The 21,453-nt window shown below is 46.0% G+C and overlaps 1 protein-coding gene across 5 annotated transcripts in view; it reads right to left on the minus strand.

The window, feature by feature from the left end:
• TACC2 (transforming acidic coiled-coil containing protein 2) overlaps nt 1-21,453 on the minus strand; it is a 119,565-nt gene that overhangs the window by 74,749 nt on the left and 23,363 nt on the right. For all 5 annotated transcript variants that reach the window (XM_066190787.1, XM_066190790.1, XM_066190788.1 and 2 more), the window contains exon 4: nt 14,579-20,215. In XM_066190787.1, coding sequence (XP_066046884.1) covers nt 14,579-20,215 — 5,637 coding nt within the window. The remainder of the gene's footprint in view (nt 1-14,578; nt 20,216-21,453) is intronic.

Raw genomic sequence — 21,453 nt, forward strand, 5'->3', positions numbered from 1 at the left:
CTTCTGATTATGAAAAGCAAACAAGAAATGGAGCTGCTCGAGCAAGAGAAATAACAAGAGCTCCTCACTCAGAAACCACATAAAATACATGGAGCTCGATGCTGATTTTCACCTGAGCTGGGGGGGCTCATCAGTGGGGGCACACCTGGGCAGGTGCTGTGGAGAACACACACAGGGAGACATCCAGCCTTGTCCCATTCCTGGGAAAAGCAGAGGGCCACTGGGCACCAGCAGCTCGTGACTAAAGAAAACAATTTGGAAACAGACACTGCTGAATCAATAAGGAAAGCGGCCCTGCTGAAAAAGGGAGTTTGCTTATTTTTAAGAGACATTAAACCATGGGAACCCCCTGAAAACAATGTTCTTGCTGCTTGCTTCAATCTGACTTTGCCATGTGATCACCCAGAGATCAGGACCCTTGAAGCATCAGTTTTCCCCAAAATTCACCAAAATCCTCAAGTTATCTGTAAACCATAAAGTGTGACCTTGAAGTGCTGATGCAATTTCACACTGCCCTGGACCCCTTCTGTCCACGTTGTTTCCTGTACTACCTGGTGAATACAACACTGAACACACGGGGTGGTACCTTACACGGATGGACTTGAGGTGCACAAACCCAAAACTGTCACTCAGCAGTTGCAATTCCAGCTTATAAATTAAAAGCTCTAAATCAGAGAACTCGGCTTTAACTCTAAATGATGACTTCCTTACCTAACTCCAAATCCAGAGATCCTGGATGATCCCTCACTGTAATTTAATTCTGAATCAAAAAACCTAACAAACAGTTAAACTTTACTACAACGATGTCAGTGTTATCCTGGTCATGACTGAAGGCTGCCCTCTGAATGTACTCACATTTCCCACATTTTATCTAAAGGATTCTGTAACATGTTCATGCGGGAAAAACAATTACAACTCTGAGCAATTGACAACCCACAGGCTCTCTGGTTTAACCACACCTGAGGGCTCTGCCTGTTGTAGGGAACTTTGAGCCAAGGTGTTTACAGGTTCTAAAGTCCTCTGGTTGATTATCATAAAGGGAGTGGCTTTCATTCATTGCTGAGTTGCAACTGCTCTGCTTTGCCTTAAAACGAGTGTTTAGAAAGTAGATTTTGACACCAGCGCTTTACAATTTCTTTTTGTGCCCATAATGAGTAAACTGAGGAGATGGGCAGGTTCTCTTCTTGCTGTGACTGGGCACTAAGGCTATTCCCTGTACACACGTAGGAAGCACAGCACAAGCCCAAACTGCACCTGAAACTGCTGTGCCCCAGTCTGGTGAGAAGTGTATGCTCCTCACCACTCACGTCTCCTGCACAACCAACTCCTGGACAGGGATTTCCATAGTTTACGGACAAAGTAACCTGAAACTCAGGCTCAGGGAGGCGATGGAGAAGCTGCTCCTTGCCCAGCCACCCCGCTCTGTGCCGCACAGACAACGAAGCCATCCATGCACAGGCTGCTCAGACGAGTTCCACAAGTGACATTCCCAGGCACCACAATTGCCTTTGGCTCTCCAGGCGCCTGCCACCAGGTCCCTCCTGTCAACCCTCTGCAGCCACCAGCCTTTAAGGCCAATTTCTTTCAAGAACTGAGCCCCATAAAAAGGCCACGAGCCTTTTTCCATTCTGTTGCCTCGGTTCTGGGTCCAGCCTGGAAGAGGCTCTACATGAAACTGCTTCCAAATTCTACTTATGACAAGCATGACTGAAATAGTTTGCAAAGGAAAATACCTCACAGTTTAACAAGCAGTTGCTTACCAACAGCTGCAGCTAGCACACTAAATTGAGCCCGAAGACCACGGGCTTCAGCCTGTTATTAGTGTGTCACAAGAGAGAGACACTGCCCGTCAAGTGTCCTTAGGCTCTTGAGTTTCACAATTTCACTTTTAAGGTCTCTACTTAGCCTTGAAAAGAGATTTTCCAAGTCATTGTTAGAAGGCAGGTATGCAAATAACAAGTTTCAGGCAAAGCTGGACCCACAGTATTTATTATATATCACTGAATGAATGAGAAATAACTTCATAAACCTGTCTAATTTCTTCTTAAACACAGCAGGCCTGACTGTCTGCACAAGAAGGCTTCAAACCAAGGCAGAAAATTCAGATACATCCAGGGACACAACTTAGCACACGTGGACACAGAGCCAGCGAGTGCTGGATGCTCTGGTGGGTCTGTTTGCTGCTCTCCTCCTGACATCCCTGAGATGCAGACCTTAAATCCCTGCTTTCATAGCAGAGTTGTAAAACACTTTGATACTGGTGCTGGAGACAGAAGGCAGCTACGGGTCTTGGCATTTTCTCCCTGTCCATGTTTTTCCAATCAGGAGAGCTGGATGTGGCTCCCTTTGAACAGTCAACAATAGCTCCAAGTTTACTCCGAGGGAACCCAATAAGCATTTCAAACTCTGCTATCTCCCAGTCCCAAACATTTGGCTGCTTTTAACAAGATAACGGCAAGATTTATGGATCCTGCTCTTACTCCAGAAACCTCTGGAAAATGGCACCAACAAGGCAGGATTGAACTTTCAGTGCTCTCATCACCCATTGTTTTGTTTTCTTCAGGACACAAGATGTTCTCACTGGGAACAGCAAGGCTGACAAACAAAATCCTTTAGATTTCATACTTGCCTTTCTAATATCTTGGGCCAAAGAGTCAAATTTTTGAGCCTCAGTTGACCCATACATAAGAAAAAGTATTAATCAATCCCAGAAAAGTATTGAGAGAATTTGCTATTTCTGTTAAGTCCTTACACTGCAGTTCTTTGGAAAGGAAAAAGATCTAGCAGCATCCACATCAGTTTGCAATTCATTCATTCAAACACACTGTACCTCATAAAATTTGATCCATTTTATAAATTCCTTCATAATATTAGTTTTATCTTCTCACAGTTTAGTTTGCAGCTTATCTCTTACATTAACCACATTCACTGAAATAAACTCAGTGTCTAGAAAAACCAACAATAACCTGTTACAGTAACTCTATGTAATGCCCCTTTGGTATTTCTGCTCTTTAAAAGTATTTCCATGATTACTGGGACTCCTGTCAATGATTCAGCACAGGAAGAGGTAAGAATTTCTCATATTAGAAATCAACATTACAGGTATCACTAAACAAAACTAAACTTGTTTAGGGAACAGCTCAGAACTGCTGCATAAAATACAAACAAAGCATTAAAAACAAACAAACCCCTCTTTTTTTTCTCTCCTGCACTACTACTTACGAACTAACTTAAAACCCATTTAAATATCAATGGCATTTCAGGAAAAATATGAGATTCTAAGATTACAATGGAAAGTGTGGTTTTATTTCCCAAGGAACTAAGGGAACATCCATCCTCACGGGATGAGCCCATACCCCAGCAACAGCTTCAAAGCTCAGACACAGCAACGACTGGGGGTCACTTTTGTTTAGATTTAGCCAAGGTTTTACTTTTACCAGCTAAAAACACACTCATAGTCAAAAGTTCAAGCTTTGGGCAATACACTACCTTTTGTAAACCCAACAAAAGACCTACTTACGCATTAAAATATGTTATTTTGGAAAAATCTCTCAAATTCCCTACTCTGAAGAAGAAACTACGCCTGAAGTGCCTCGCACCGGCACTTTGTATTTAGGCTCAGCCTGGGCCAGGCTGAGTCCTGCTGAGCTGGGACTGTGCAAACACAGTAATAAAGGTATCCAAGAGATGAACTGGCATGTGTTAATTAAAAGCAAATAAAACCCCCGTCACACAGGGGGGAAACACGAGTTTGATGCCCAGTGCACGGCAGCAGAACTGCACTTACGGAAAGGAGGCACTGTCACCAAGACACCAGAACTGGCTCCTGGGGGAATTACTCCAGATTTTCCACGGCGCTCCTCTGAGCGGGACTCGAGGAATCAGCAGAACAGGTCTGGGTGCTGGTGCCTGGAGCAGCCAGGCAGAGCCAGCCCAGCCCAGGGGCAGCAGCACCTGAGTCACAGCTGTCCCCAAGGCAGGGACCTGCCACCACCCTGGCTGGCCACAGTCCATGTGGGAACAGCTCCGGACACCAGGCTGTGCTTCCAGCAACACGGGAGTCCCTTCCCCATCCACACAATCCCATCCCAGCGACACCAGAAAGGCAAACAAACGCGGCAGCTGCTCCTGGAGACGTGAAAGCTTTTTTTTTTTTTAACAAGACCTCCTGGAGGCAATCCCCCACCTGTGGATAGCAAGTCCAGCTGTGCAGCAGCTGGCAGTGCCTGCAGGTATCTCCCAAAATTCTGCTGGATCGGGAGCAGAGCGCTGCTGCTGTCAGGAACCATGCAGAGGCATTGTCAGAAAATGTGTTTTTCTGGCACTCGCTGTGGAAACCCTGACAAGACAGAGGAGTTCTCTTGGCAGGGGACGGTGCTCAGTCACACATCACCTGAGGGCCTGCGCTTCCTCCCTCGCCCCACCCTCCTTCCTCAGAAATCCCTTCCTCAGAAATCCCTTAATTTCTGTGACACGTGCACCCAGACCGAGCACTGATTTGACTGGCTGTAACAATAAACCAGAATTTATCTTTTTTTTCTCTTGCCGGAGTATTCTACGTTACTGTGGTCGCATTAAAACTCAGGGTGAGTTACTACACTAACCAAACACAATTACATTAGATTACAATACTTGAAGGGACTGAAACATGTGTTACAGCACTACTTCCCTTGCACGCTAAAAGGGGGACAGCAGAAAGCCACATAAAAGTGTCAGAAGTATAAATCACGCCTGCACAGGATGAATAAGCATATTTGCTGTAATAACTGTCAACCATTAAAAAAAGCCCATCACGTCACCACGGAGCAACTTTTGGAGATTCGGAAGGGCTCTCGGTCACGTCCTGATGTCACTGGAGAAGGATTTCCAAGTTCCCAAATTCCCAAAGTTCCCAGCCAGCGAACCTGAAGTTCCTCAGTGCGAACAACACACACAGCCGAGTCTCCTCCTCACTCCAGCACAAACCCCAAGCCGGGACAGGAGCCACAAAACCATCCAGTCTTTATTATTATTACTATTATTAGTAGTAGTAGTATTAGTATTATTTTGTGGGCGGGAGGGGGAAGGAGAGTTAATGCTGACGCAGAGCTGGAGGCAGCGCTGTGCGAGCGGGAGAGTTTCTAAAAGTTAAGGAAAAAAAAAAAAAAGAAAAAAGAAAAAAAAAAAAAAAGAAGAAGAGGGGGAAAGTAAAAAAAAAAACTTTCCCACTCACAAGTGCCTACTTACCAACGGGAGGAAATACCCAGCAGCGCTCCTGCTCGCGGTCATCCTCGCCGGCAGCACAAGCCCCCGGCGCAGCCCCTCGCTCGGACAGCGCTGCCCCGCTGCGCTGCCACCATCGCGGGCGGGCACCGCCGGCTCCCTCCGCTGCCTTCCCCTGCCCCGGGAGCGCACAAAAGGCCCAGCACTACGAGCCCGGAGCTGCTGCTGCTGCTGCTGGCAGGCTCCTCCCATGAGGCTCCCCGAGGAAAGGCCGGAGCGGCCGCGGTGCCGCGCCCGGGTCCTCCCCCGCCGGCCCCGGGGCAGCGCGGCCCGCCCGGGCGGCAGCGCTCCCGCAACAAAAGGGGCAAAAAAAAACCGCCCCCACAACAACCGGCCCGTCTCACGCCTGCTTGTCTTCTTTGTTTATTTATTTCCTCCCCCCTTCCCTCGGTTTTACGGTGGAATTTCGGAGTTTTCCATCCGCTGGAGGGAAGGAAGGAGGGGAGGGGGGGTGTGGATGTGGAGAGATTAAATTACGGTGTGTGTAACGCTTAAAGCGCACACACGCAGCTCCCAGCGCTGTAAAAGCCACTTAAGAAGGGCCTGGATTAATTGATGGTGTTTGGCAGCTTTTTTTTCTTTTTTTCTTTTTTTTTTTTTTTTAAGTTTCAGGCGGCAGGAATGGTGTTTTGCCCGACTTTAGGTAGAACTTTTAAAAAATGTTTTCAGGATGCAGACGTAAAGTTTTAAACAAAACTTTCACTGAAGCATTATGTGTTCATAGCTAAACAAATAACGTTTAAAAAAATCTAGACCAAACCATTTTTAATCCTAGCTTAATTGTTGGGTTAAATTCCAGCTCCTAAGGTCACCCAGGCTTTCTCATAGGTTTCTCTACCTGCTTTCTTATAGACTAATCTTCTTTCTCCATCTTCTTTCTCATGGATTTCTTTACCTGCCTTCTTATAAGTTCCTTTACCTGCTTTCTGATGAGTTTCTTTCCATAGGTTTTTACCTCTTCTCTTACAGGTTTCTTTACCTCTAAGAAAATGGAGCAGTTTTAATTAGTTGCCTGCCCTTAATCTCTTGGGTTTCCTATGGGTTTATTACAACACAAAAGAAGGACTTTACAGGTAATTAAGTCTGCGTGGGGATACACCAAATTGCACATAGGAGCTGCCAGCACCCAAGGAATTAGCTGAGTCTCTCCCCAGAGAGATCATTATCATGTTTATAACATGCCATACAATAACCAGAAGCTTTATGATATCTCTCCTGCAGCAGGAGAGTTGGCCAATTGGGCATTTGGTAAGCAGTCGAGATATTTGGGATAAAATGCTGAGAGACTCAATTCAGCTGATTTAGTTTCCCAGCTGACTCCATGTCTCCAAACTCTTCAGCCGTGGTGCCAGCCACGTCTTGGGTGACAAAGCCAACACATCCTCTTCAGAACTCAGTCCAGCCCCTAGCAGGGCTGTGCATCTCCTTTCAGTGTTAAGGTACAATAATGATACCTCATGGACTTCTCAAAGCATCCATTCATTACTGGGTAACTCTTTAGTTTAAAAAAAAAAGTTAACTGTTTCTACTTCTAGCCCTTGTCTGATCTATATGAGGCAACAGATTTTTGTTCAGGTAAATTTTGTGTTAGAGGAGAGCTTTCCCATCTAGTCTGAAAGCAGCAGACATGGATTTCCCCTCCACATCCTCATTGCTGCTTTTAACAATTCAGATACCTGTCCAGGAAATAGAAGACTGCACCAAATGAACCTCAGACACCAAATCAGGCACTGTAATGGGTTAAAATGCTGAAAGATGTGGAGTGCCAGCATCATCTGGGCTGCAGGGCATGGCTTTTCCTGGGGCAAGCACTGTGCGTGGTATGGGGAGAGCTCACTTGGTTGCAGGAATTGGAGCCAGTAGCACCCACTGACAGCAAGAACTAAGATGAGCCTCGGACTTAAAACTTGCTGGGGAGAGCATCTCTATCGTATCCTGCTTCCCAAGCAGTAGGATACCAGGCATGGAAAAATTTACTGTGATTTTTGATACAGGTACAAGGATCCAGTCCCCCTCTCATTTTGGGGGAGGATTAACCTCTTTTGCCATCTGGAAGCCATTTCACAAATAACTTCTGCAGGTATAACTGCCCTGGGGGGGAGGGAAACCCTGGAAAGAGGACGATTCATTAAAAGAAATTTTTATTTTCTTTGTGAGCAGCAGTCTGGCGCAAAGCCGTGGCCACAGACAAGCCGTGCTCCTGCTAGCAGAACCAAACCAAGAATTTTTGGAATAAATGCTCATTTTTCTCAAACAACAGGCCTGTCTACCTGCTTATTCCTTTGCCTTTTGCTGTGCCCAAACCCTCTGACCTACTGTGAAACGATTTCAACCCACCTTTGGCACAGAAACATTTCCAGTTGTCTCCCAGTGCCCTCTGCTATTGAAATGTGGGAACCTGAGAGGCTGAAACTGCAGGAACAGCGTGCTCAGGTGTGCCTGAGCTGCCTTGGTGTCCCTCAAGTGTCCCCTGGGCTTGGGGAGTGCAGGGGGGACCAGAAGAAAATCAACAGGGAACAAGAGATAAGAGATAATAGACAATGACAGGGCAGGGCTGGCTGGGGCACATCAAAGACCTGCCAAGCCTTGCAAAAGGTTTCTCCCCAGGCCAGAGCTGGACCAGAGTGGCTAATGAGAGGGACTGGGAGCAGGAGACATCCCACAGGATGGCTGTGCCAGAGTCCAGACCCTGCCCTGGCTCCCAGGGAGCTGCTGCAAGGAAAGTCCAGAAAGCATCAGGATGGCACATACTGGGGGAGACACTTTTAAAAAATGTAAATCGTGGAATCACAGAATGGTTTGAAGGGACATTTATAGGAGCCACCCCCTCTGCCATGGGCAGGGACACCTTCCACTATCCCAGGGTGCTCCAAGCCCCATCCAGCCTGGCCTTGGACATTTCCAGGGATTCATGGGCAGCCACAGGTTCTCTGGAAAACCTGTGCCAGGGTCTCACCACCCTCACAGGGAAGAATTTCTTCCCTGTACCCTATCTAGCCCTGACCTCTTTCATTTTAAAGCCATTCTCCCTTGGCATGTCACTACATGCCCTTGCAAAAAGATGTATGTGTGATTTTAAATTGTTCTTTGTGAAAACTTGGTGCCCATTTTAAGACCCTTCTGCAACGAATCCCTATAAATGTGCTTCAGTTTGTCTAGAATGAAAGAGGAGTTTCTTGTTTGCATTTCCTAAGAGGTTCAGAGTCATTCACTCTGCAAAACCACAGACGTAATTAACTGCAGAGCAGCCTGGCTGGGATACCAAGTCTGTAACAAACACCTGAACTTTACATTTCCACTACTTTCCACATACAAATTGCCCACAACCATCATTTGTGGTGGCTGAAAATTAGGTTGTGCATTTCCCAGCAATTTTTACTGGAAAGGCTTTAGGATGGCTGTCTCTTCAAATTCCCAGACTTTCACCTGAATCTAAGGGGAAGTTCAGTGTTAACCCATTACATCTTGGAGGATGAAAGTGATGGGAAACTGCCATTTTGCAAATTTCCAGTTAAGTAAGATTGGTTTTTAGAAAAAAAACTTAGGCTAGACTCAAAGCCTTACTAATTCCAGTGACAACTTCTCTAGCAAACCAAATTTATTTGGAGTTTCTACCAGAAGAACAAGGTCTGGAGAATGGTAGACATAAGTTTCATGTACCATCACAACATTCAAAAAGAACAAAAAAGAGATGAAGTGGAAAATCTTGGAGACTTTTAAATATTCAGCAAAATTAACTCTATATTTTGAGTCATTCAATGACATTGTTAGGAAGGGGAAATGGAATTTTTAAGTGTCTATTTATTTTTTTTTCCTTAGTTGTTAGTAACTGAGCAATGTATTCATGCTTTTTGCTTCCATTCCAGGAAACAAATCCAATCTTCTCTGTCTGCTGCGGAGTTATTCTTAGCTGGCTTTGATATTTCTATCAGCTATGAGAGCATAACAATGTTATCATGGTTACAAATTCCAAAGATTTTACATAAGCTCTTGAGTGCCTTAAAAGAAAAAAAAAAAAAGAAAAGAAAAAGGCTTTATTGATTACACTGTTTGTGTTTCATTAGCCAAAGCAGCTAGGAAAAACAGTCTGGAGAAGAATTAAAGAAAAAAAAAAAAAAAAAAAGGCAGTTTGATGAGTTTCGTGGAGCACATGCTCCATGTTTTTGAGAGCACCACGGACAAAGAGAAGCCAAGACTGAGTTGGAGGCTGGGAATGAATCACTTAAATCCTAATTGTCTACATACAGCCTTGTCTTCCTAATTTGATTTTTTTTATCTGTTGAAACAACAAGACAGCCCTGTTATTTAAGCAGAGCAAGACAGCTGTGGGTATAGTGTTTGTAGGATGGTCTGGGTGGAAAAGGATGACAGGACAGGGCAGAATTCTCCCTGGCTGACCTGCCAGAGGCTCAGGGCCAAGTCCTTTGCCGGAATCACCCCAGTGGGGCAGAGATTTTTGGGGCAGCATTTACCCACTCTTAAGGGCAGGCTGCAGCCTCTCTCACAGCTGTCTGGAAAGGAATGCACCAAGAGGGAAAGCGGGTCAATTAGTGAAATTAAATTGGGAACAACCTCGTGGAGTCCTGGGGCACTTTTGGACAGCTGGTTATTTCACTGAGGATGGCAGATACCAAGCAGGGGTAGTGGGGAAGAGGAAGGATTGAGCCTGGCTGGACAAAGAGGAGGTGCTGAGCACATTTCAGCAGGGAGAAGGAGATTACCAGGACGTTCTAGGGCTGGTCCTTCCCCACAGCACAGAATGGTGGCAATCAGCATTTCACAGGGACCTTAGAATCCAGAACAATTACACTTTTGATTGCAGCAACTAACATTTCTGCACTTGTCATTGCAATTTGAGAAGGAGAATTTCTTTTAGGCCAAAGAGACCCCACTGTAAGAATCAACCTGTGAGGTGAGTGTAGATGAACAGGCCCAAACGGGTCCATGTAACATTTTCTTTATTTTTCCAGGGTGCCCAGATGTTAAGAAATTGCAATAACTAAGAAATCCCCTCTTGTTTTTAGCAATGCATCCGGGGATTTCCATACACCTGGAATTGATAAGATAGGCTCCAAAGAATCAACATAAAAGATAAGAGGAAAAATAGAAAGGAAATGCAAGAACTATGGAGTTCTAGCTCTTCAGATACATCCCTGTGTCTGTAATTGCTGTTTTCAGAGATGCCCTCCACTGGGGTTCAAAGCTGGGGCTAATCCTACTTTGCATATTCTGTTAGACGCAGGGGCCATGGAAGAAGTTCCACGATATATCCAATTTTCCAAGAAGTCAGAAGATATTGTGTTGGAACAGAGAGAACAGGGGGTCTGTAAGATGCGGAAATGATTTTGAGAAAACAGGCGGATTACTTGGAAGAAGCAAGGTGGAAAAATACATCTGGGGAAATCTAATTAGGGAAGGAAAAAAGTACTCTGAAAGTGATTTTTATTTAATGAGGAAAGAAGGCAAAAAAATGATGCTAAACTTCCTGTCCAGACGTTGGACAAAGCATGGCAGTGTCCATGCTGGATTTCCTCAGCAAATTCCATTATTTGATTAAATAAATGTGATGTCTTGAGAAACACAAGGATGTGTGAAAACAGCAGCTCTTGTCTCACCCATCTGTGTCCATGCCTACTTTATGAATGTGTGCCATGGTCTCACATACCTGTTTTTTCAGTGGAATGTGTTTTGAATACAGCAGAGCACACTATCCAACCGGCATTTTATAAATACTTTACAAATTTCATAAATACTTAGATGCTGCCTAAACCAGAGGTCAGCTTGGTCATGAGAGTAGTTGGCAAAACTCCCTTTCACTTCCTAGAAAGCAATGGGAGATGTCTGCTGGGTAAAAGCAAAGTTATCTTAATTTTTACTCTTCTCTGAATAGAAAAATACCAAACTTAAATATCTCCGACTCTAGACAGATGAAATTCCCACAGAACTGCCCATCCTGTTAATTTAGTTCAGGACTGCAGGCATCTCCAAAGGCACAACTGTACTAACAGCTGCACCTACTGAGGATAACAATGACAGTAAGAGGGGAGGATAATAAAGAGGAAGAATTCAGATAGATCCAAAGGAAGAAGGGCAGGAAAGATAAATAACCTGATTCATTTTGTGCATTTCATTTATGTGTAAATCACCTCCAGCCACTTTTCCCTTTGCTTTGTGAGCCTAAGATGCTGCACACCTGAATTGATTTTAAAGTTAAAAAACAGGAAAATAAAGAGCTGCATAATCAGTGTTTTGACAAGTTTCCTTTTAACTCCAAACTCTTGTTTTCAGCTAACAAAACAAAGCCTCAGTGCTCAATACCCACTTGCCTGATCTGAAAAGCAGTTCTACATTCCCCACCTCATCCAGCAAGACTGTTAAAATATTTAATACTGTATTTCTCATGCAGACAAGAAGAAAAGACCAAGTCATATTTACAAAGGAGCGAACATTCTTTTTGGAGTTACTGAACGTGCCAATTTTTGATGGCAAGAACAAAGAATGAAGCAAATCCAAAAGGATGTCTGGGCCAACTTTAGAGATCTTGTCTGACCTATGCAGAGGACATAAGGAACGTTTTTCAAGTAGTTTTGCTGACTGCAACTGCTGCCATGTACTTCCCAGATAAAAATATTATTTTGGTTGAAAAGTGATGGGAGTCAGTGCAGCAGAACTCTGCATTCTCTCAGAGCATGGGTGTCACAGCTTGCAGTGTGTTTACAGCTCCCTGTGCTCTTCCCTGAGAGCCCAGCTGAGCCCCTGAGCATCTCTGTGAGCCTGGAACACCCAGAGGCTTGTGAACAAACCCAGCCTTCTGCCAAAGCAACAAATCAGCCAACACACGCAGTGTGCTCTCTGTACCTGCACATCTGGGAATGACTTCACGGCATCCCCTTCAGAAAACTCCCTCAGAACTTTTTCCAAGAGACAATGGCAGCTTGCATGTGCCAGACAGTCGAGTTACAGCAGCTTATCAAAAAATCCATCCCGCCTCTAAACATCCCAAAAATTTTGCCATCATTTCCAATTTTATTCTACGCTCTGCTCAACATCTGTCACAGTCCGTGGTGCAAACAGGAGCATTTCAGGGACTTAAGGACTCCCTGTGCATACAGGAACCTCCATTCTTCCACCATAAAAGAAACAAGATGTGTGGGTTACATTACACACAGAAGCAGTGGAAGGGGGAGGAAAAAAAAAGCTGAAATAATTCAGAACCTTCTCCTCCTCAGTAAGAAGGTTCTGAATGGTTCTGAGAACCATTTCCTTCTCCTAAACATAATTTACTTCTTACTGATACTGATATTTGAGAGCTGGGGAGGAATCTTTCTCCCTGGAGTTCTCTATACCAGGTCCATATCCTCACAGACAGCTCTTAGAAAGGTGCACCCCATTTTGCAATGCTGTAGTAGTTTATCCTCTGTAAGGATGACAGGGCAAGAAACCACTGCCAAGCACTCGAAGCCTTGTGGCTGACATACACAGCATATGGAACACACCTTGAAATTTCATGCTACAAACAAACCCAGTTTTAATCTCAGAGGAAAACTGGATTGGTCAGTGTATTGGAGCTGATGGAGACAGACCAGCCAGCTCAGCTAATGCTCTCTGCTTCCTTTTTTTTTGTGATATAGATGCATATTGCTCTAAAAACAAGCCTGACCAGAGCAGAGGCTCCTCTGAGAGCCCCCAGTGTTTCAGCCTTTTGGACAGCCACAGTCCTAAGTGAGCAGCTGCCTGTTGATGCAAACCCTCACGCTGGAAAAACAGGTGATAATGAATTCTTGAGGCATATGCAAGCTTTAAGCAACTACTCCGTGAATTGTCAGCAGCTGTTTCAAGAGCCCTGCCCTGCTTGCCACAGGTATTTATTTCAAGTATGATACCCACCCTGATATGAAACACATGCACAGACTTGTGCACTGCCCAGAGTCCCTTGTGGCTCCTGAGCCAGCCCAGCAATTTGTTTGGGAATTTCAGAGCTTCCCCCCTGTGAAGCTTCCCATCATATAAAGGGAAGCAAACCAAAAAGAAAGGACCTCAAGAGGAATAACAGGGTCTGATTTCCTTGTCATTTTATAGACAGATCCTTCAAGAGAAAGTCATGTAGCAGTCCTGGTTTCCAACACTCCTAATATTTTTCTAACATACATTCTGCTCACACAATTAGACAACATTCAGCCTCCATCCCAGCCTCACACACGGCAGGCAGAACTCCCCCACATCCTCACCACAACCGAACCACTTCAGGTATTTTCATTTACAATACGGTTTTATCACCTCAGCCTTGAAGGAATGTGGCACGGGAGCATTTTCCCTCATTGATCAGTCAGTGCCATCTATGTTTTTGGGATTCCTTAGAAAGATTCCGCCTCTGCAGACCATTCGCTGGCATTGTCTGATATAGTTTAGCTTTTCCCTGTAGCCCTGTGCTCTGCTCTTGTCTCAGCCATTGCCGCCTCCTCTGATACAGAAAAGAGAGGGACAGTGTGCAAAGAAGTTCTGAGGTTACAGAGGAAGCAGTGACATGGTCAGATAAAGGGAAATCACCTGTTCTAAGATCATAATTATCCTAAATTAACTGCATATCAAACCAGGAGTTCAAACAGCAAAGTAGAAGCTCATTTAAAAAGAATTTTTTAAAAAGTCTTAACTTTATTTAAGCAGTTACTACTAGGTTTGGAAAATAAAAATAAATACAACCAAAAAAGCAACTCTGAGGCTCCACAAGTCCCAGCTCAGAAGAATTCACGTCTGAAACAACTCCATGTCATTAGAAGCACTGAATAACAAGGTGATCAAAGGCACTGTCAGTGCAATTATATTGTACAGGAGGATAAGAGGGAGGCCCAGACAACTAACTGTGAGTAATTGGGTTACTCCGCAGGCTTGTGTTTAAACACTGCACTACACCATGTGAATGCTGCAGGTCTCATTTAACTGGGTCACCAAAACTGAGGCAAAAGTCTCCTAACTTAAGGCTAGGAAGTGCAATTTGTATGCCTAACTTCAGGCTATGAGGTGAGAACACTGGGAAGCCTAAGCAAATGCACACAGGTGAGGGCAGGGACCTAGCCCAGCAGATGGAACAGCTCAGAACTGCGCTCCGCAATTTTTAGGACCTCTCTGTCCTTACAATTTTTTTTTTCTCATGTAATCCACATTTAGAAGCAACATATATTTAAGATAAAGTTAAGAACAGAGTAAGTGACATGCCCTCCCAAACTGCCCAGACAGTGGGCATCTGCCTGGAAAATTGCACCCCTCGCCAGCCCTGGGCTCCTGCCAACCACTTCACGTAGTAATTCAAAGTAAATACCTTTCAGTGGGTAATCCTGCCACAGCCATGTCTTGAAGTTCACTGAGGTCAAGGTTCTTAGGCTCAGTTAATGCAAGCGGCGATAGCTTTCCTCTGGCATCCTGGAGGGAGCTTTCCTCTTCTGAATTCTTCCTGCTTGGCTGATTTTCAGCAACAGCAAGACCTGCACGTGCAGAATGCTCACCCTGCTCCAGCACAGGGAGGGCTGGAGAGTGATTTTTGTACAGGTCTGCCTCCTGCTCTTCAGTGCTGGTGTTTATAGCTAATTCTCCCTCAGCAGTGACTAACATCCTTGCAGTACCAGTTTCAGGGATGTCTCCACTTTTTTCATCACCTGTCCTTGCTGTGCTTAACACTGTGTCACTGTTCTCTTTCACGTCTCCCTCAGTCACGCTGCCAGATTCTAGTGTACAGTCAGTTTGCAAGCAATCATCCTGGCTTACTTCAGTTTTTAAGTAATCTATTAACCCATGCATGGTCACTTTCTGTTCTTGCTGTGCATCTTGAGAATTCCCCGATGTTTCCGAGCATTTCCTATTTACTGCTTCATCCTGTGTCATCTGCATGTCACTCTGAGACCTAATGCCATGCACAGAATTTCTGGGAACGTTTCCCTCCTGCTTTTCCTCAGGTGACACACTGAAATTGTCTGGCAGTTTTTCATGGTTGTAAGATCCTCCCGGGACAAGAGTTGAAGCTGCCATGTCAGAGATGCTCTTGGCAACGTCTGCATTGCCGTGCTCACTCCTCTCCTGTTCATCTGGCTTAGGATCCTGGCACTGTGCAGTAGGAAGACTCACATCCTCTTCAGAGGAAACTGGTGCTGCATTGCATTCTCTAATAAAGTTATTTCCCTCTGTGGCAGGAGCATCTTCCACGTCCGTCCCCTGTTCATCGCCTGCGGAGATAACAGCTCCGGTGGGTGGCTGCTGGCTGCCGGAACACGCAGGGAAGTTCTCAGCTGCTGCCCCATCAAATGAAGCTGGTCCTTGCTGCTTTATCTCTAAGCTTATTAGCGATGCAGGATCAGCGCCACCAACACACACTCCTTCCTCTCTTTCCATCTCACTGCCCTCAGTGGGTTTGCCTGGATTTTGCAGATTTTCCGGAGCTTGTTCAGCAGATGGAGCGCCATCCAAGCTAGGGACCTCTTCTAAACAGCCAGGGGGCTGCCTGCTTTCCTCAGTGTCCTGGAGACTTGCTGGTGGCAGCTTTCCCTCCGTGTTTTCTTGTTGCAGAGATCTGCCCTCGGCAGCTTTGCTGGAAATCTCAGTAGCTAAAGACAACTCTCGCCCCTCTGCTTCTGAGGTGCCCTCGGGAGCTCCTTTGCCCACCTTGTTTGGTTCTGAAAAGTTCTCAGCACCACAGAGTTCTGCTGTGTCCTTGGCCGCTGGACTCTGCTTGAAGCCTGCATGGTTTTCAGCCAGAAGTTGGGGTAATTCAGCACTCAGTGTGCTGTGGACAGTTTTTTTAAAAATCTGGCTGATGTGTTCCCTGAAGTCTGGGATGCTGGAGCCAATGTCCAGAGAGCTGCAAGTCAGAGCTTCATGCTCCCTTCCAGAGTTCTCTGCAGACTGCTCAGAGACACTGATGTCTGCCCTGGTTATGTTATTATTCTGTTTTGAAAGCTCTTCCATTTTTTCTGAATTCCCAGGTTTCTCTAAGATCTTACTGTACATGTCATCTACGCAGATATTGGTTGCAATTTCCTCATTACAGCCTTCTCGTGATGATGAAAGGCTCAGCAGCTTCCCTTCTGGAGTAGGGAGTGCTAACTGAGACTCTGCTGAACTGTCACTTTGCTGTTCTTTGAAGTTTGCCTCACTTTTTGTTTTTTTGGATTTAATTGCAGAGATCTCTTTCTTCAGCTTCTCAGAATTGAAGTGTGATAAGTTTCCAGTTCTCTGCCCTAGATTCAAAGTCTCTGACAGGGCAAAAATTCTGTCTCCTGCACCCTGAACACTTTGGTCTGGACAGTCTCTTTCAGTCACACACATATTCCCTGCAGAGCTGTTTTCTGAATTTGCTGCTTTACCTGTGCTTACCCTGGGTGAGGGGCCTAAGGGTGCTGACACCTGAGGACCTGGGGGACCCTGCAAATTAGAGTTTCCTTCTAAGGTGTTTTGTGATGCTGCAACACCCAACTCGTCATTTAGAGATTCCCCCCCAGTATCCCTGTCCATGTTGTTTCCAGGTTGCTGGCTGGGATGGCTGAGTGCAGAAATTGTAAAATCTGCTTGACAATGACCAGGCTGCTCTGTTGCATTTTGAATGCAGCTGGATTTCAGTGAGTTATCAGTGGGAATTTCTTCCCTGTGTGCCTGTAATGGTGAAGCAGATCTCTGTGCCCCTGGACTTATATCAGGCTTTATATTGCTTGTTTCTGGGACAGAAGCACTGTCCTCACAACTCATCTCCACATTCCCATCTTTCCAGATGATTCCCCCATCAGCAGTCGGGATATTTTCTGAGTTTTTCGCCATTAATGGCATTTTCCCTTGCATTTCTGGACGAGATATTTGGGGATCATTTTTCTCAGCATTACCAGAAATATGTGCTATTTCTGTATCTCTTGGCAAAGCCTGTGACATGTTAGTGGCACTTGCTGCGTCCTGTGTTCCTGGAGGAGTGTTTACAGCAGCAGCAGCAGCACAGCTTTCACCAGTATTACCCTCTCTCCTGCACACGCTGCCTGGCTGCTCATTCTTTTCAAGTTCTCTACAAAACGTGTCTCTCTGACATGCTGCTTCATGCTGCCTCGCTGAGATCAAAGAATTATCACCCTGCTCGGGCTTGCTGGGGTTTTGCTGACTGCAGCACTTCTCTTCTGCCTTCAGATGGGTTTTGTTTTCCTCGCTGCAATCTCGCAAATTAAGCGCGGTCACACCAGAAGTGTTTTGCCCGTGTTTGCTCCCATCCTCAGCACTGCTGTCATCCTTGTCCTGTTCTTGTGGCCTGTCAGAGCCACACTGGGGCGGTGCTGGCACAGAAGATTGTTTGTCAGGGTTGCCTGAAAGGTCCAGAGGTGTTTGTGGTGAGTTGCTGTGATTATCTCTGTCCGGGCGCTCAGGTTGTGGTGCCCTTCCTTTGTGCTGCTGATCATCTGCTCTCCTGACAGCTGTCAGGCTGCTCTGGTGCTCCTGCTGGTCGAGTTCTGTATTTGAACTCCAGCCACTGTCACCAGCAGCAGACAGTGACTGCTCTGCTCCCTCTGCTTGGGGAGGAGCTGCTGGAACAGCTTCATTCTCCTGCCCCTCTCCGACACTGCACTCCAGGATCTCCAGAGAGCTGCATGTATCCCTCTCAGGGGGGCAGTTGTCTGCAGTGACGTGGCTGTCACCCCTTTCCTCCATGTGAACTTGGTGATCAGTAAGTCCTGAAGGGCTGACTGCAGTTTTGGGGGGTTCTGAACGAGCCATCTGTGTATTTCTGTGACTTTCTGCAGTCACTTGCTCCAGCTGAGCTTGCACATCCGATTTACATTTAGTTTTCCGAGCCAAATCTTCATCTTCCACAGAACTTTTCAGTGCAGTTTGGTGCTTCTCTTGTGCTTTCTCTTGGTGCTTTTCATTTTGATTTCCATCCCCAGCACTGCTGTGTGCAGCTGCAGGTTCCTGCTCTGGATCTCTGTGAGGTGCTTTGGTGATGGGACTGTTCTGTTCTTGGGTTTCCAGAGCCTGTGAGGCCTCCTTGGTTTGTCCCATAGTCCCTGACGACTCATTTAAGGCCTGGAGATCGAGTTTTAATTCGGGCATTTTTGCCCTTTCTCCTGACTTGCTGGAGCTCTCAGGTTTTTCTTGACTTTCAGCTTTGCATTCAGATTCCAGCACAGTTTCTCTAGCAAAAGCCTTTTCCCAGGACTCAACCTGCTTACTCTGCTTAATATGATTGTTCCCAGGGTGGAGGAGCAGTGAACTGTGTGCACCATCCAAACAAACCTTTTCAGTGCTGGCACAGCCTGACTGGTCCCAAGTTTTGCCTTCTGCCTCAGTGTTAAAGCAATCAAAACTCTGTGGGCATTCCTCCCTTGCCAACTTCTCCAGGCCATCTGGGGCAGCTGCTTTCTCTTGGCTCTTTTGTTGTTCAGGTTCACAACCAGGAGACTGGGAATTGCTTTCGGGTGATTTAAAGTTACTGTCTAAATTCAGAGGGTTTCCCCCACCTTCCTCCCCCAGGTCACTTGTTGAAAGGTTTTCACGAGGACTGAATTTTTCAGGGTCGTGTTCCAAGTGGGTATTTTCCATGTCCTGGTGGTAGCTACTGACAGAGCTCAAAAGTTGTCTTCCTGCCTCACTCGAACCCTCAGGTAATTCACTGGTTTCTGACACTTGTGCATCCTCTGTTTTGATTCCGTTTTTCCTTCCTGTTACATCCGCCCCCATTTCTTTTTGATACAGCTCTGTGGATCTGCTCAAAGAAGTACTTAATGCATATTCTTCCAGTAATAATCTTTTATCTCCCACTGAATTTTCCTTGGTGGGACTGATAATGCTCTCTGTTTCAGAAAGTGCGGTGCTTTCTCTAGACACATCATCAGCTTTTATAATTTCATTGCTATTGGCTTCTTTTGGGCTTTCAGTTGTGACAGCTGATTTTTCTTCTTCCCCTCTCTCAAATGATAAAGGCACACTGAAATGCTTGGCACTAACAAGCTCATGCTCCTTTTGAAGCTCTCTTTGAAACAGGGGTTTGTTTTTTTCAGAGGCTGTTTTCACTGCTTCACTCCTGGCTGGATCTTGAGAGCCATTTCCAGGCACATATTCCCTCGAAGGCTCTTCAGGCTTTGGTAGCAGGAAGGGATTTTGAGGGCTAGAAGGCAACTCTGACATTAAAGCACAAGGTTCTGCTTGCTTCCTTTTGCTTCCAGATAGAGCTGGATTTGCCTCGTTGCCTTTAGCTGTTGTTTCAGCCCCCATCTGTAGATTACAGACCTCAGCGAAGCCCTGAGCATTCACAATCGCTCCAAATTTTTCACTGTCTGAGCCTCCTGTTGCTGGATAATTTGGGATTAAGGTTTCCTTTTTCATTAGCAGACCCTCTCCGCCATCTGTGTCCTGTCTACCTTGCTGCATTGCTGCCTGCAGCTGACCTACTTCCAAAACTCCTGGCTCCTCCTGAGCACTAAAACAGCCTCCTGCTGCTTCACCCTGGGGAAGGGTGCTGGCCTGTGGCTCCCCCATGCCATCCAGCTGCTCATCCTGCCGGGCCCATCCTAATTCACCCCAGCTCCTTTGCGTGGCTCCCTGCGTTTCTGCGAGCGCTGCCGCAGGGCTGGGCTCCGGGCGCGGCGTTTGGGGCTCATTCTCCCCGGTTTTGGTGGAGGAGGCAGAAGTATTGTCTGCAGGTTGGACATGTGCTAATCCTTCTTCTTTGTCATCCCCCGGACCTGGCCGTGCTCTGTCGCAGTCCCAGGTGTGTAATTTGTCACCGCTGCCTGTGACAGGTTCTTTGGCACGGTCTGTGATAGGCAGGCTTCTCTCCCTTGCTTCAGCAGAGCGCTCCGAGAAATCAGAGTCTGTCTGTCCTCCTTGCTCTTGCAAGGCAGCATTCTGTCCCGTCCCCTCTGGAGACACCGTGCTGGAGTTTGGGCTGGATATCTCTTCAGCACTGTGGCCATTGATGCCTTCATTACCGATGCTGCCAACAATGGAAACGTTTATTTGTTTCATGTCAATAAAGAAGCAAAGAGTAAGAAGCAAAGAATTGAAACTGTTTTGTGCCACCGATGCTTCAAAGCCATGCAGTGCATGCACCGAGAAGCTGATAATCTGCTTTCCGGAGTTAAACCATCAGACACGGTGATTTAAATGCTCATTACTCTGCCAAGTGTGTTCCCAGTCTTACCTGAGTGCCACGGTGCTCATGGCATGCATTTTAACCATTCCAAAAACTTATCTAAGTGTGGGGAGAGGGGACACGCACCTGACAGACTAAAGGAGCAACAGGGAAAAAACGGGGGGGAAAAAAATCATACCGGGAAAAGGAGCAACAGGGGGAAAACGGTGGGAAAAAAAAATCATTCTGGAAAACCAGAAAGGCTTTTTGTTTCTGCTTCTCAGAGACTACAGTAAGTGCTGCTATCTGGCTGTACTCGAGGGTGTAGCAGAAGATTAAGAAGGGGCCCATCTGCTGAATGTTTTCTCCATCTAATCAGCTCAGTTGGTTCTCACCAAAAGGTCAAAGGGCTCACCCTGCCCAATGTGGGATGCTGCTGTGCCACCATCCACACCCGATGAGCTCATTTAATTGCAGTCTTTGATTTCAGTGCATCTCAGCTATAACCCTTGGTGTGAGCTCTTTCTCCACCCATTAAAGATAAGATAGGAAAAAAAAAATGGAATCAGAGATGACTAACTGCGAGAAGGAAGAGTTATTTTAAGTATATTTCACCTTGTGGACCTCAGTTTTCCACAGTGAGGTTTGTAGGAGATGAAATAGGTTAACCTTGTTCTCTCACTCACCTTCCATGCCTGGGCATGGGAATATGGAAAGAAACATCTGTTTCAAGCTGGATGTAGAACTGTTCAGTGTTCACTTGACATGAAATAATGAATCCCGAGCAAAGCAGGGCACAGAAAACACACTGCCAAGTGCTGGGTGCTCAGTGCACAGCTGCACAAGGAGGGATGGCTCAGAGCTTTGCCACAGCTTAGCAGTGACAGGTTACATTTCAGAAATTCCAAGTCCCCTTTAGACTGGAGCTAGAAAAGATGCTTAAAACACCTCCTGTATGGCCAAGCATGGATTGGATTTTAAGTAATCTCCAGAAATCTGAGAAGCCTCTCTCTGCTTCTCTGCCCAAGTTTTACACGCAGAATACTCGATGGAGGAGTGAGTCAGTGACCAGCCCTGAGATTAGGTTTGTGTTTATTCAA

This window comes from Chamaea fasciata, unplaced genomic scaffold, assembly GCF_029207755.1.
Source record: "Chamaea fasciata isolate MVZ Bird 193981 ecotype frontalis unplaced genomic scaffold, bChaFas1.0.hap1 SCAF_9, whole genome shotgun sequence".
NCBI classification, from domain to species: domain Eukaryota; kingdom Metazoa; phylum Chordata; class Aves; order Passeriformes; family Sylviidae; genus Chamaea; species Chamaea fasciata.